General features: G+C 42.1%; 1 protein-coding gene across 1 annotated transcript in view; it reads right to left on the bottom strand.

The window, feature by feature from the left end:
- The window catches only part of ARID3B (AT-rich interaction domain 3B), a 108,735-nt gene that overhangs the window by 58,380 nt on the left and 36,745 nt on the right, over positions 1 to 13,610 (bottom strand). Inside the window, exon 4 of the mRNA XM_077470578.1 lies at positions 7,441 to 7,513. Coding sequence (XP_077326704.1) covers positions 7,441 to 7,513 — 73 coding nt within the window. The remainder of the gene's footprint in view (positions 1 to 7,440; positions 7,514 to 13,610) is intronic.

Genomic DNA, 13,610 nt, shown 5'->3' with positions numbered 1-13,610 from the left:
TTAATCGAAGATACACACTTGATGGTATGCTAATCAATACGATATATGGTATATGAATCACTGTAGTTCTATGTAATTTTTGCACATATTTGTGATATTTGTTGATAGACGAGCTCACATTATTCACTTTCTCAGTGCTACACTTTGTGCAACTTCCTCACTATTTGAACAAGATATCCATTTTGTTGTGTTAGCTGCTCTCTGATATTTTGACAGCGCAGTGTTTTTTGATTATGTGACCATGTACAGTCTCGTTTATTGCAGTTTTTAGGCATTTGCATTTAACAGAGTTTCTTTGAAAACAAAAATATGGGTTTACACGTTGAAGATTTCCAAGTTTCAGATGCCCAAAACGCAACTAAACGTGGCTAAAACACGGCACCAACGTTTAAACGCGTTTTCATTTATAAGCATTTTTTAAAAGGTACCCTATATTTTTGACCTGAAGAGACAAAATATGATGGAAAACGATAAAAAAAAAAAAGGTTTAAAAATGTTTTAATTGTTGGTTCATAGACCATATATAGCCCTTGATACACCACTAGCATTGCTGCATCCAAATTGTAATTGGAATTTGACCCATATGTTCAGATTTGACCAAGATGACCCCACCATTGAGCTTGACCCCCGACTTAATATATTATAAAAAAAAAGGAAACATTTAAATTTGCAGGAAATAGACAAAATATATTTTTTAAAGTAATTAAAAAACAAAAATACCATATACAGCTGAAAAAAATCCAATATATCATTATAAATATTTTTTAAAAATTGCCAAAAAAGTTATAAATGATAAAAAAAAATTGAACATTTAAAATTTGCATAAGAGACAAAATATTTTTTTTTCCAAAAAATTACGGAAAAACAAAAATACATCTGTACATCTATAGAGAATATATATATATATATATATTTTCCAACTCACATACCTGATCGTCCCCAAAAGACGTTCCTCTAGTGACACTCTTCCTCATGTTGGTGTCCATGCGTGTCAGACTGGGTCATACTTTTTCTAGTAGAAGGTCAAATGTGGCAATGGACATGCGTGTGAAATTTAAAAAAAATTGTCGGGGTAGGTATGCAGCTGTACATACATGTTGCAAAAATATCCTACCGACATTCTCTGCGCAATCAATGGATGGGTTCAATAGCAACGAACTCCGACTCTGGACCTCGCACACAAGTTTCTACATCGTTCTAGCCTCATCAAGAGCAACGTCAGGAGCATTTCCTCACATATGCTCATAATGGGATCCATTGCAAAAAAAAAAGCACAGAAATAGAGGCAAATACAAGTCTACAGCTCCTCACTCTGGTCAAAATGGCTGAATTAGTTAATAACAATGTTTTTTGAGCTTGGGGAGGGTCTTAATGAGGTTATCTTAAGCGCTTCTAGATGCAAACGTGGTAAAACGCTGCTAAACACAGCATGCAAACACGGGAAAAGAGGGCATTTCTAAAAGCCGGTTTCAATTTCGTTCAGAGGAGTTTGCCCCAGCGTGCCGTGTACATGGAGCCTTAATCGCTAGCTTATTAAAAGCAACAAATGTCTACCCAAAACATTATAGCAAGCAGGCCATAGACCCTGCAAATTTTCACGGTTCCCCCATCAGACCGTGCAGACAGGGAAACCACTCCTGTGGAGACACTGTATTCTCCCGGTGGAACCTGTCAGGCGAAGACAATGGATTGCTAGCAGCTATAGCAGCAATGTCACTAGAACCCGATAAAGTAAAACAATGCAGGGCCTCTTTACCTGATCAAGAACATGGGACATTAGCCAGAAAGCCAAGACTCCTCATCTAAATAGGGAAAGAGCAGGGGAAAAAAACTTTCCATAGAGAGCAAATCAGCCACAGGAGGAGGACCTAACTCCAAATCATCTGAACTCACAAGGATCCCTGGACGCATGCCATGTGCTTAGAGAAGGGTGAGCAAACACCAAGTCCTCCAGTGATTTTTTTTCTTATCACTGTGCAGCAGATAAGCACATCCAAAAGCACAAACTGAGTCAAAAAAATCTACAGGATGAAGTCTGGAAAGCAAAACCAGTGCCTCTAAAAGGGAACCATGTGGTGAAAGTAACATCCTCACAGTCATCCAGCATAAGGAGCAGGTCATTCGCCCTTCACAGAGAGAATTTCCCATGTTTTCCTGTGAGAGAAGGTCTTGCAGCATCAAGATGATATCCAACAGTCTAAAGCCTGGTACACACGAACAGTTTTTTTTTCCGTTCAACCCAGCGGGCTGAAAAAAAAAACAAAGAAAAAACACACACACACACACAAGAGCTCAGGAGGAGCCACTGTACTAAATATCCAATGTTAGTACAGCGATCTCCTCCGCTGGGCTATTGTATTCGGACAGGGGGACCCATAGGTCTGTGCCACTGGCTGAGAGCGCTCATCGGGTGCCGATCGACAGACCTTTTTCGGTCATGCCTCTCCTGCAATCCCAATGTGAAAGCCCGAGTGCATTTCCGGCATGTGCCAGAAATGTGCTCGCATTGGTTGTGCTCTCAACCAAACTGTCAAACCATCCAATGGCTGGTGTCATAACGGATCACATGTGCAGCATGGCAGTTGTAGATCAAACAGAGGCAAAGATGGCAGCTTCCTGGACTGAAAATAACAGGGGGGGGGTTTACTTACACTTTAACCACCTGTCTACCATGGTACATTTTTAAATGGTGTGGAAGACAAGTGGTTAAATCAAGCGTCATGCTGGCTGTAAGAGCTGGCTGTAAGGGCTGATGTATGGCTTTTAGATAAAAAAAGGCTCTGGAGCCATCTGATTTCTTTTATGGGGTTTAGAAGTGATGGGCTCTTCAGGAGAAAGACCCATTTACACTAGGTTCACACTTGTGCAGGTGGTTCCCGTTGTAACTCCGCACTCGCAACCACCCGTACAGTAAAAACGCAGGAGATGCATGCAGGTGCTAATGGCATGCCACACGTGCTGGAAAATGCACCCCGCTCACAGTGTGTGGGTTGCGATTCCAGAAATAGTGCAGGGACATTTTCCCTGCATTTCAAGTGGCACAGCAGCCCATTCAAAAGAATGGGCTGCCATGTTCACGCAAAACACGGCTCACTGAGTCGCATAGGTGTGAACCGCGGCTTAAAAAGGAAGGTCACCTAGGAGTCCTACAATTATAATGAAAGAAAAAAGCATTAGGGCAGACATGAGGTCCATTGCGTCAACTACCAGTCCCCTTGAAGGACAAAGGGTAAGGACCCCGTTAGTGGAGGAAGCACTGGAAACTGGTCCCAACAGATTAGCTCAGTAGGTCCCGCTGGGAAGTGGGAATACTGAAGATCAGCATTATCCAAGCATACAGAAGTTCCCTGAGATTCCCAGAGGATCAGAGGGAGTCGCTCATTCTTAGGCGAGGCCCAGAACCTTTCAGTCCACATAGAAGTACTCAAAAAGCGGGTGCAGTAACAGGGCTCTAAAACAGCAAGCCAAAACAACCTCTTGCATATCAGAGTTCACTAAAGGAGTCTGGGGTGACCCAAAGTCTAAAAAAAAAAAAGGCAGAGGACAATACCTCCTAAACAGAGCGCCTTGGGAAAAAAAAATATCAAAGCCATCAACTAGTAAGTCAAATTACAAGGTGTGACAATTTGATTACAGGAAAGTACTCTAAATATATTTTTAAAATAATGTTTGTGCAGGAGAATTGTCAGGCCAGAGGTCCAGTCTCTTCCTTTGAACAGATTCCCATAACCCTTTCAGAATTTCCAACTCCATGTAAATGTTAGCTGACTGTTGTACTACGTTCTATGAACTCACAGTGAACTATGCCCTTGTGATATAAAAAAAAATAAAAAAATAAAAAAGACACAGCATGAGCGTACAAGGGTTCACACTCTGGCTACATTTGCATCCGTCCTTTGCGTTTTTGGCTGCCCACTTCCTGCGTCATCATAGACATCTTCACGCCTATAAAAACCACTTAATTTCTTCATAGAATGTTCACCATAAGCCTGTTGTAATAGAGCCACTGTTTCACTCACACACTTGCCAATTTTCATGCAAAATTTGATGTCAATTCATTGCTCCAGATGTCTGTCACCCATTTTTTTGCCTATAGCACAACGCACACACGTTACTACTTCTGCTAATCTGTAAAGACTGGGTCAACTTGTCTGCGACCCACATGAGTGCAAGTTAGAACATGTCTGAACACGCACGAGTGCGAATGCAGTGCGACTCACCACCATATTGCTACGCCGCAGGCATTATGGGAATTAAATAGTCACACCTCGTATACTGCTTTACATGGCACTTCGCTGTCCAGGAGAGTTTACTATGGCTTTTATCTCTCAGCCTCAACCATTACTACATTTTTAGAATGGTGCCCAATAGTAACTGAGGTAACTCCAGGAAGCTTCAACTTGATCGGTGTTATTCACCAACGAAGCTCTCAGAGACCAGGTCCAGTCAGACTATGCCATGACTCTGGAAACAAATCGCTCTGCAGCAGAACACAAAGATCTGAAAAAGCACCACAATGCAAGACCCAGTGCTCAAATGTCACAATCCAGGCTCTCGCTCCCTACATCCTTAGGCCTACTCATGACGATAGTCTACAGAACAGATCACACCAGAAACTATGCCACAACTGTGGACCTGGAGAGGGTGCTCTGCGGCCAACAGTGCTCCGTGTTCCCCAAAAGAAGCCATTGTTTACCAAACAGGTAGGGACTTGACATGCATCAGTGACCATTTCAAGCATATGGATACTTTGGCCAGTATTACTATCTTTATACTAACCTGTTTATATTTTATGCACCTATGTAAATAAATGTATATTTTTTAAGTAAAATACTGTAATTTTCTATATATTAGGCACTGCTATAATCCCTATCCAATCCCCCTTCTTTGTACTAGTGCTCAAAGGTGTGGAACATGCCAAAATGCAGAGCCCAGCACCCAAAGATCGCAGGGTTTATATGGGGGGGGGGGGGTGAACTCACTTTTTTTTACTGGTCTTCCAGTGTACAAACCCTTTGTAAGCAGTAGTATATACCCTGACTGCTCCAGAATTTGTGTCCCACAATGGTCTTGAAAGAAATGATCCTCTCTCAACAAAATATATAAACCAAACTGAAAAAAAAAAAATAAAAAATAAAAAAAATAAAACACACATTAACCCAAATCTATTACCCAAAAATGAGGGTAAGACCTTCCCATCCCCCATAGCTGTGTGACCCACTGCTGCTTTTTGTGTAATTTGCCAAATAGAATGAAGTAATAAAATGTTTCTAAGGTGGTGACAGTGATTAACCACTTCCCACCCAGCCAATGCATATATACGGCCGGGTGGGAGCCGTCTACTCCTGATAGGACGTTCAGGAACGTCCTTCAGAAGTAGCGGGATTGCCCGCGCAGCGGCGCGATCCCGATGTGCTCGTGTCATCCGGACACGGCACATCTCAGATCGGCAGGAGGGCTCTGTGACTGGCCCTCCTGATCACATGACGGCCGTGTCCAATCACGGCCGTCATGTGATGTAAACAAACAGCCGGTTGCTAGGCAATCGGCTCTCCTCACACGGAAGTCATCGCTGAGGAGAGGAGAGCAGATCGCTGCAGCCGGCTGATGATCAGTGAGTATGAGCTGTTTTTTACAGCTTTTTACTCACTGATCATCAGTCTAGTGTCAACACACCACACAGTACAAACAGTCCCCGCATATGTCCCCAAAACATACATGTCCCCAAATAATAAAAACACATGTCCCCCACATATGTCCCACTAAAATGTCCCAATGATTATCTGCACACATATGTACATGATCATTTGCGTACATATGTCCCTGATCACACAAACCAATTATTATACACTTAACGGAATTTTTTTTACCAAAAACATGTAGCAGAATACATTTTGGCTTAAATTTATGACAAAATTTGATTTTATAGGATTTCTTTTCAAATAGAAGAAAATATTTTTTTCCAAATTTCCGCTTTTTTTGCGCTTATATCGCAAAAAAAAAAACGATAACACCAAAATAAAGCTCTATTTGTGCGAACAAAATAACAATTTCATTTGGGTACAGTGTAGCATGAGCGCGCAATTGTCACTGAAAGCGCTAGAGCGATGAAAGCTGAAAATTGGGCTGGGAAGGAAGGGGGCGAAAGTGCCCTGTATTGTAGTGGTTAAGTTGCAGGCATATTGTAATTACCCATCCCAGAGCCCATTCAGACCTTTACTGTGCGTATTTTCTTAATGCATGTTAACCCAAACATAAGGTCCTAAGCGTTTGATAGAAAAAAAAAGGCCAAGCCTCAAAGGATGTCCCCTGGGCCTTTAAAATGCCATCACGGAGATCCAGCCCAAATTCAGATCTTGCATGGACAATCTAAGGCATACAGGAGGAAACAAATACATTGGATAATGTGATACCATTAAAATCATCCATTTAATTGTTCAAGAGATAATCTTGTTGCCATAAACAATGCGTTTTTAGCTACAATAATAATTTAAAAGTATGGGATTTTGGACTGTACTTGGTGACATCAGAGAGCGGACTTCAGACCGCTCTCTGCTGAAAATGGGCAACAGGAGCGCAAAACAAATTGCACTTCTGTGACCCATAGTAGAGGCACAGGCTGGACTTCTCCTTTAAAGTAGATATTTTTATCCTTCAACATGCCACTCTTACTAGAAAATAGCTGGAATATCAGTGGATTACAAAGAAGAAAAAAAATTAATAAATAAAAAAACACAACAGGGTATTTATAACACGTTAACTATCCCTGTTCACACCTCTGACAATATGTGAAATGCTTTCATTATTCACTTGTTAGAGGGAGCTAGAGGAAAGAAAAAAAAAAAAAACTATGAATTTAGCACATTTTGCATGGCACTTATATTTTATGTATGCATTTATATTTGTTTTTAATTATTTTTGAGATTATAGGTATAGGGATTATTTTTACTAGCAAATACTAGAGAATGACCATCAGGGACAGTGGAAACAGATAGAAGAGGAGGAAAATGACCAGAGAGATCAGGGGCATGGATGGAAGTGGAGGAAAAATGTTCACATGGAGATGGAGAATGTTGTGTGGATAGAAATAAAAGGAAGATAACAGAGGAGCAAGGGCATGGATGGAAATGGAGGCTTAGGATCCAGAGGAGAGAAGAGTGGGCATCAATGGAGTAGAAATGATCCAGAGAGGGCAGGATAGCAGACATGGAAGGAAATGGGAAAAAAAATATCAATAGATGAATATTTTGAGTGCATGAGTACTATTTGATGTAGTGCATACTTTTGAAACCCCAAGTGCATTAAGCTGTCCAGTAGGAAGAAATAGCCCTACATCTTAAAGAAGCATTTTGAATAAATGAAAGATAAGACAAGACAGTCAGATTGAAAAGAAATGATAGAAAGAAAGTAAAGGTTCAGTGTCATAAATCACTACCTCACCTTTCTTTTGCATAAAAACAAACAGGTCATCGAGGAATTCTTTCCTCTTTGGGTCACTGTCGAGTTCATAAAGCTGCAATATAAAAAAATAAAAACACATTAGATAAAATGTGATACACGCTGAAAACTAACATGCACAATATCTGTAAATTGACACCTTAACAGCCCATTCATTAAATACAATCCAGGTGCATCCAAACAAGAAGGTATGCAAACTCTTAGGGTACTTTCACACTGAGGTGCTGCGGTAAAGCACCTGTTTTTAGCTGCACTTTTCGGCTGCTAGCGGGGCACTTTTAATCGCCTCTAGTGGCCCAAAAGGCTGCAGTGGCGCTTTGTCAGCGATTCGGCAGCGCTGCCCATTGATTTAAATGGGCAGGGGGCACTTTAGGGGCGGTGTATACACCGCTCCTAAAGCGCCTCAAAGATGCTGCTTGCTGGACTTTTTTTTTGCATCCTGCCAGCGCAGCGCTCTAGTGTGAAAGCCCATGGGCTTTCACGCTGGAGTGACAGGAGAGGCGCTTTACAGGCGCTATAGCGCCTCAGTGTGAAAGTAGCCTTACGGAGAATTTAAAAACAGCCAGAGTAGAAAAGTCTGTCCCCTGCCCACATGCCATAAAGTACCCGTGCTCCCTGAGTGGAAGTTAGTCTCTCCACAGATGACCAACACAACCCTTGCAGAGTCATACCTGCAATCAGAAAGGTCATGCTTCCTGTAAATCGAAGAGCTCTACCTCTGACTCAAACCCCTCACATGAACGCGCGCTCTCTCCGTCTGAACACAGCATTTGATGACTCCAGCGATGGGGAGGTAAACACCAACAGCTGGGCCTCTCTTAGCAACCTCCTGGGAGTTTTTCCAGTCAGGGTTCATGAGGTACATAAATTGCATACACCTATGTGCCAAGGGCATTAGGGTGCTTTCCCACTGCCAGGCAGCAGGTAGGCTGCAACGCGGATGCAGTGTACTGTGCTTTTTTTGCATGGGTCACACGCCGTTTCCCATAGACTGTCCCATATTTTTTTTGGTGCGCTTTCAAAAAAACATGCCAAAAATGTGGGACATAACAGAAGTCTATGAGAGACCCCCAGTAACCTGCAAGAAAAACCACAGGTAAACTGTGTTGCACACGATGTGGCCAAACTGCAGTGAGAAACGGTCTTTACTCAACTTTAGTCAAAGCAGCATGGTTTGATTTTTATCTATAGACACCTAAGAGGTCACCTTTACAAAAAAAACTGCTCAACTATTATAACTAGATATAAGACGCTAATAAATTGACCAATGTTCAGTGCTTTTTTTTTTTTTTTTTTTAATACTAGCAGCCAAGATGTATGACAAGAGAGACTGTATCCATCCCATGTCAAAATCTCATCCTTCGCCGGCAACCATTTCTTTACAAAAATTGTATATAACACAGATGTGCATGCATAGCTCAGTTTAAAGAATATCAGGAGAGGATGGAAGTGCTGCCGACCAGGGGGAAACACAGCAATTGCATTCCTAGGGGAGAGAACTTTGCAAGGTAGGTGTGCATATTTGGACATTATGACAAAAATCTTCTGAAGGCACCAGACACCAAAAGTTTATTTCAGCTTTAAGAGCTAGTGTACGTGGAATTCTGTAATCACACAGGTTTCATCAGGTCAGAATAAAATCAGTGACTTCACTTTTAATCCTCCCTTCAAATCAATATAACAGTATGGCAAATGCTTGTGTCCACTGATCCTTAAAAATGGACCATATAAGAACTTTAGGTCTAAAACAAAAAGGTGTATAAATCAACAACGTTGCTTTAGTTTCTGAAGAACGGAGGACTGTTACTATGCACATTGGTGCAGCTAAATCAGATACCCAATACTTGAACTTCAAAAAAAATTGTTTCTTTTTTACCTATTTAGCCATGTGATCTGACGTGTTTGACTCACTCATTCGAAATCAGACATTAAATTTGTATGTTCCCATTTTAGACCTCAGGGTAAAAAGAGTAAATATTAAGTTTATGTCTGGGCAACATAAAAATGTGATATTTGTACTTAAAATAAACTCTTAGGAGTTAATTGAGGGACATAGCAATTCAGATACAGTTGGGTTATACTGCAGCCTACATGATAATTGGACACTGGCAAAGATAAAAAAAATGTGAGTCAGCAAGTAGAACTCATCCTGCTCTGAGCAAGCCAAGTTAATGAACTCTAAGAAATGGATTTGGCGCCAATTACACAAATCCCATTTTATTTCTTGTTCACAGAGAGACAAGAATTCAGTCAGAACATCCAAAAACAGTCCAACTGATGGAAGGGGAACAGCAAAACATTAACAGACTCTCACAAAAAAAACAAACAGACAGAACAGAGGACTGCCTGCATCTCAGCTGTCACAAGAACCTTATTTTTTGAAGCTGCCATTAAAGGGGGCCCTAGTAAAACTTAGAACAACATGTGAACAAACGACCAAGTGGCAGCTTTGCAAATAGGAGAATCTGCTTCTTGGGGGGTTTTTTACATCAATCTACTGGTTCAGTAGAGAGTGCGCCTTGACACAAAAAGTTGGAACCTGATCCATACAGCGGAGGTCCGTCCAGCACTGTAAAAATTAAAGACCAGCAGCTACACATACGGCAGCTGCTGGCTTTTACTAATAGGATACTTACCTGTCCTGGAGTCCAGCGATGTCGGCACCACAGCTTATGTTTCCATCAGCTGTCTGGTGCATGCCTCCACCACTGCGGGTAAGGGAACCCAGCAGAGTAGCCTTACGGCTTCACATCGGGAACCCTACAGCGCATGCGCGAGGCTCAGCTCTCCTACTGGCCTGGCGACAAGGAAGGAGGGCGCCGTACCGTGACGTCAATATCTGCAGCTGTGGCTCCTGGAAGTGGGTACAGGATACACGCCATAGACCGGTATCCTGTTCTCCTCCCCCCGAAAGGTGCCAATTGTGGCACCGGAGGAGGGGGTGACAACAAATGAGCAGAAGTTCCATTTTTCAGTGGAACTCCATTTTAAGGCCCCTTTCACACTGGGGAACTGGCAGCGGTAAAACGCCATTATTTTAGGCCCCGCGCTTTACCTTCGTATTTGCGAGGGTTTTCGACCGCCAGCAGGGAGGTTTTAATCCCCATTACCGTCCAAAAAAGGGTTAAAATGACCCACAAAGAACTGCTGCAGCGGCGCTTTGGTCGCGGTGCCCATTCAGTTCAATGGGCAAGAGCAGTGTATAAGATGCTGCTTGTAGGAGTTTAACGTTCTGCCAGCGCACCTCTCCAGTGTGAAAGCCCTCGGGCTCTCACACTGGAGAAACAGAGGCACTTTGCAGACACTATTTTTACAGCTGCAGCGCCTGTAAAGTGCCTCAGTGTGAGAGGGGTCTAAGAGCACGAGCTTGAATAATGTTTTTTATAAACCACAGAGAAATGGTGAAACAAGAAGCTGGTCCTGGTATAAGGACCATTAGGTTTGCCAAAGAGTCAGTCTAATAGGAGCAGTGGCTGCAAAGTTAACTTGTGCAACACAAACTACTTCCAGGCAATGGAGGAATGTCTTCTGATGAACTGGCGTTGAGGCGAAAGGTTGAGACTAAAAAATTCTGGGCCTCAACATCACCTTGTCCTGACGCAAGTCCAGAAAGGGCTCATAACAGGATAAGGTTGCCAGCTCAGACATTCATCTCACAGAGGTTATGGCATTCAAAAATGCAACCTTGTGAGTGAGAGTGGAAAGGAGACTATCCCTGACCAGTCCAATTGGCAGTCTTCAAAGTGTCAAAAGACCACTTCAGATATCAGCGAGTCACGGGGGGGGGGGGGGAAATATAATTCACATCTTTCGCTGCTGTCCCTCAGAAAACTGCTTCAGACAAGCCATTAAAGCTACACAAAGCAGGTTAGTAGGCTGGCCCTTGGGACAGAAATGTGATCTGAACGTTTCTGCCAGAAGTCTAATCAGGTCAGAATATCACATCCACCTGGGTCAGTCCAAAAGGAAAAATCTCCAGAACCCATCTTGACCCTGCAATGCAGTCGGGGAAAGAGTTTTAGGGGAGGAAAGGTGTAGATCAGGTTGTATTGATCCCACAGACACCAGAGAACTCCTGTAACTAAACAAACTTGCCCGGTTTCTTGTTGAACCCGAAAGTCAGGAGGGTTCACCTCCAGCAATCCCCACCTGCGACAAAGGTCCTAGATCACCTCTGGGTGTAGGGAACACTCTACTAAGTCTAGGCGAAGCCAGTTGAGGAAGTGTGCTTGCCAGTACTCCACACCTGAGATATAAGCTGCGGACAAAGGAATTCAAAGTTCTTGCCCAGCACAAGATCCATTCTACCTCCCTTGCCATGGCAAGACGTCTAGTTTCAATTATCCCTCATGGCATTGGTGTTATCCGACCGAATTTGCATCAAAAGATGCCCCCAATGGGCTGTCCAACATTGCTGAGTCAGAATGTTGATTGGGAGATAGACTCCTAATTTCCAATCTTCCAAGATATTAGAGGGAAGGATTTCCATACATATTTCTCTGATAGTCACTCAGACTGAATGCTGCTCTCCCTATATACAGCTATGCTGGTTTCTGACATCTGTTGAATAGCTCCACTTTTTCATACAATGCAACTGCCACTTTTTTAAAATTCTCATGAAAAGGACGACTGTCTTTGGTGTCCGACGAATTGGTCTATCCAAGCATTGGAATGACCTGTCCCAGAATGACAGGATATTGTGTTGTGGGGGTCTGGAATGAAACTGGGCAAAATTACCTCGTCTTGAATGTGGTCATGCAGACGCAAAAAGACATATGCCTTCTGAAATTAATAGTTTGAGTTTGGGAGGTGAAAGTTTAAGATTTTCTTGGGAAAAACCATGACTTGAGTCGTGTTTAGTATAAGACCCTGCTATTCCAAGCCCTGAGTCTGCTTTAGCGCTGAAGTGCCGATTCTAAATGTTTAGGATCAAGCCAAAACTCTGTAAAAGTCTGGAATTTGGGGCTATGTTGTCAATCAGAATCTGCGCCAACTGTTCCCTCAACATGAGGTTGTTCCACAATAGGAATGTGGAGGGAGAACACAAAGGCTAACACAGAAGTCAATTACTGGTGATCAACTGAGGTGAAAAAGATGGGCAAGATGGCAGGGTCACAAACTAAAAGTGCTGGGGATAAAGTGAATGACTCACTGTTGTGCTTGAAAAAATGGGGACATGGAGGTATGCATCCTTAATATTCACAAAGACCCGAAAGTCTTCCTGAAGGAAGACCATGACAGGCCTGATGAATTCCATCAGCAGGTTCATTGTAGGGCTGAAACAACTAATTGATTAATCGACAACTAATCAATTATGAAATTAATCAATTACCATTTTCATAATCGATTAATCGGCCAGTAACATAATGAGGTTAAAAAAAAAAAAAAAACTAAAATGAGCCCTTTATAGTACAAAAAGAGCAAATAATCGCTACTGTAAATATTACTTTCACTGTTCTACAGTAAAAAAAAAAAAAAAAAAAAAAAATGAACCCCTTATAGTAGTGTTTATCTGATTTTCTCTACTATAAAAGGGCTAATTTTAGCTTTTTTAACCCCATTATGTTACTAAGCGTCTTATGCCTTGTGCACACGGTCGGACATTCCGACAACAAAAACCATCTGATTTTTTCCGATGGATTTTGTCCTAAACTGGTGTTGCATACACACGGTCGGAGAAAGTTGTCGGAAAATGTGATCGTTTGGAACGCGATGACGTTTCATTTCCACTGCACTTTTCCGTCGGAATTTCCGACCGTGTGTACAGGGCATTAGACCTGGTTCACATCTATGTGTTTATTGGTGCTTTTTGCAGAAATGCACTACAGTTCATTTACATGGTTTCCTATGGGACACGTTCACATGTAAAAGGGTCAGGGAATTTTAAAACAGAAAATGGTGCTTTATTGGTTCAATATACTTCAATGGAGAAGCTGCATAAAAGCATGTAATGCGTTTTTGCACCAATTTGTGTTTTTTAATCTGCCCAAAAAAAAAAAAAAAGAAAATTGCAGTAAAATCACGTGCGCAAAAATCAAAAAACGTACCGCAAAAAGCACTGCAGAAACAGATCAAAAGCAAACTGCATAGGTGTGTACCGAGTCTTATGCTGGCCACACAGATCCATTTTCAGACAAAAAATCTTTGTACAT

Source organism: Lithobates pipiens, unplaced genomic scaffold, assembly GCF_037356315.1.
Source record: "Lithobates pipiens isolate NorthernLeopardFrog02 unplaced genomic scaffold, aLitPip1_a1.2 Scaffold_8, whole genome shotgun sequence".
In the NCBI taxonomy this organism is placed as follows: domain Eukaryota; kingdom Metazoa; phylum Chordata; class Amphibia; order Anura; family Ranidae; genus Lithobates; species Lithobates pipiens.
Note: the sequence above shows the minus strand (reverse complement) of the source record. Positions and strands in the feature narration are given on the sequence as shown.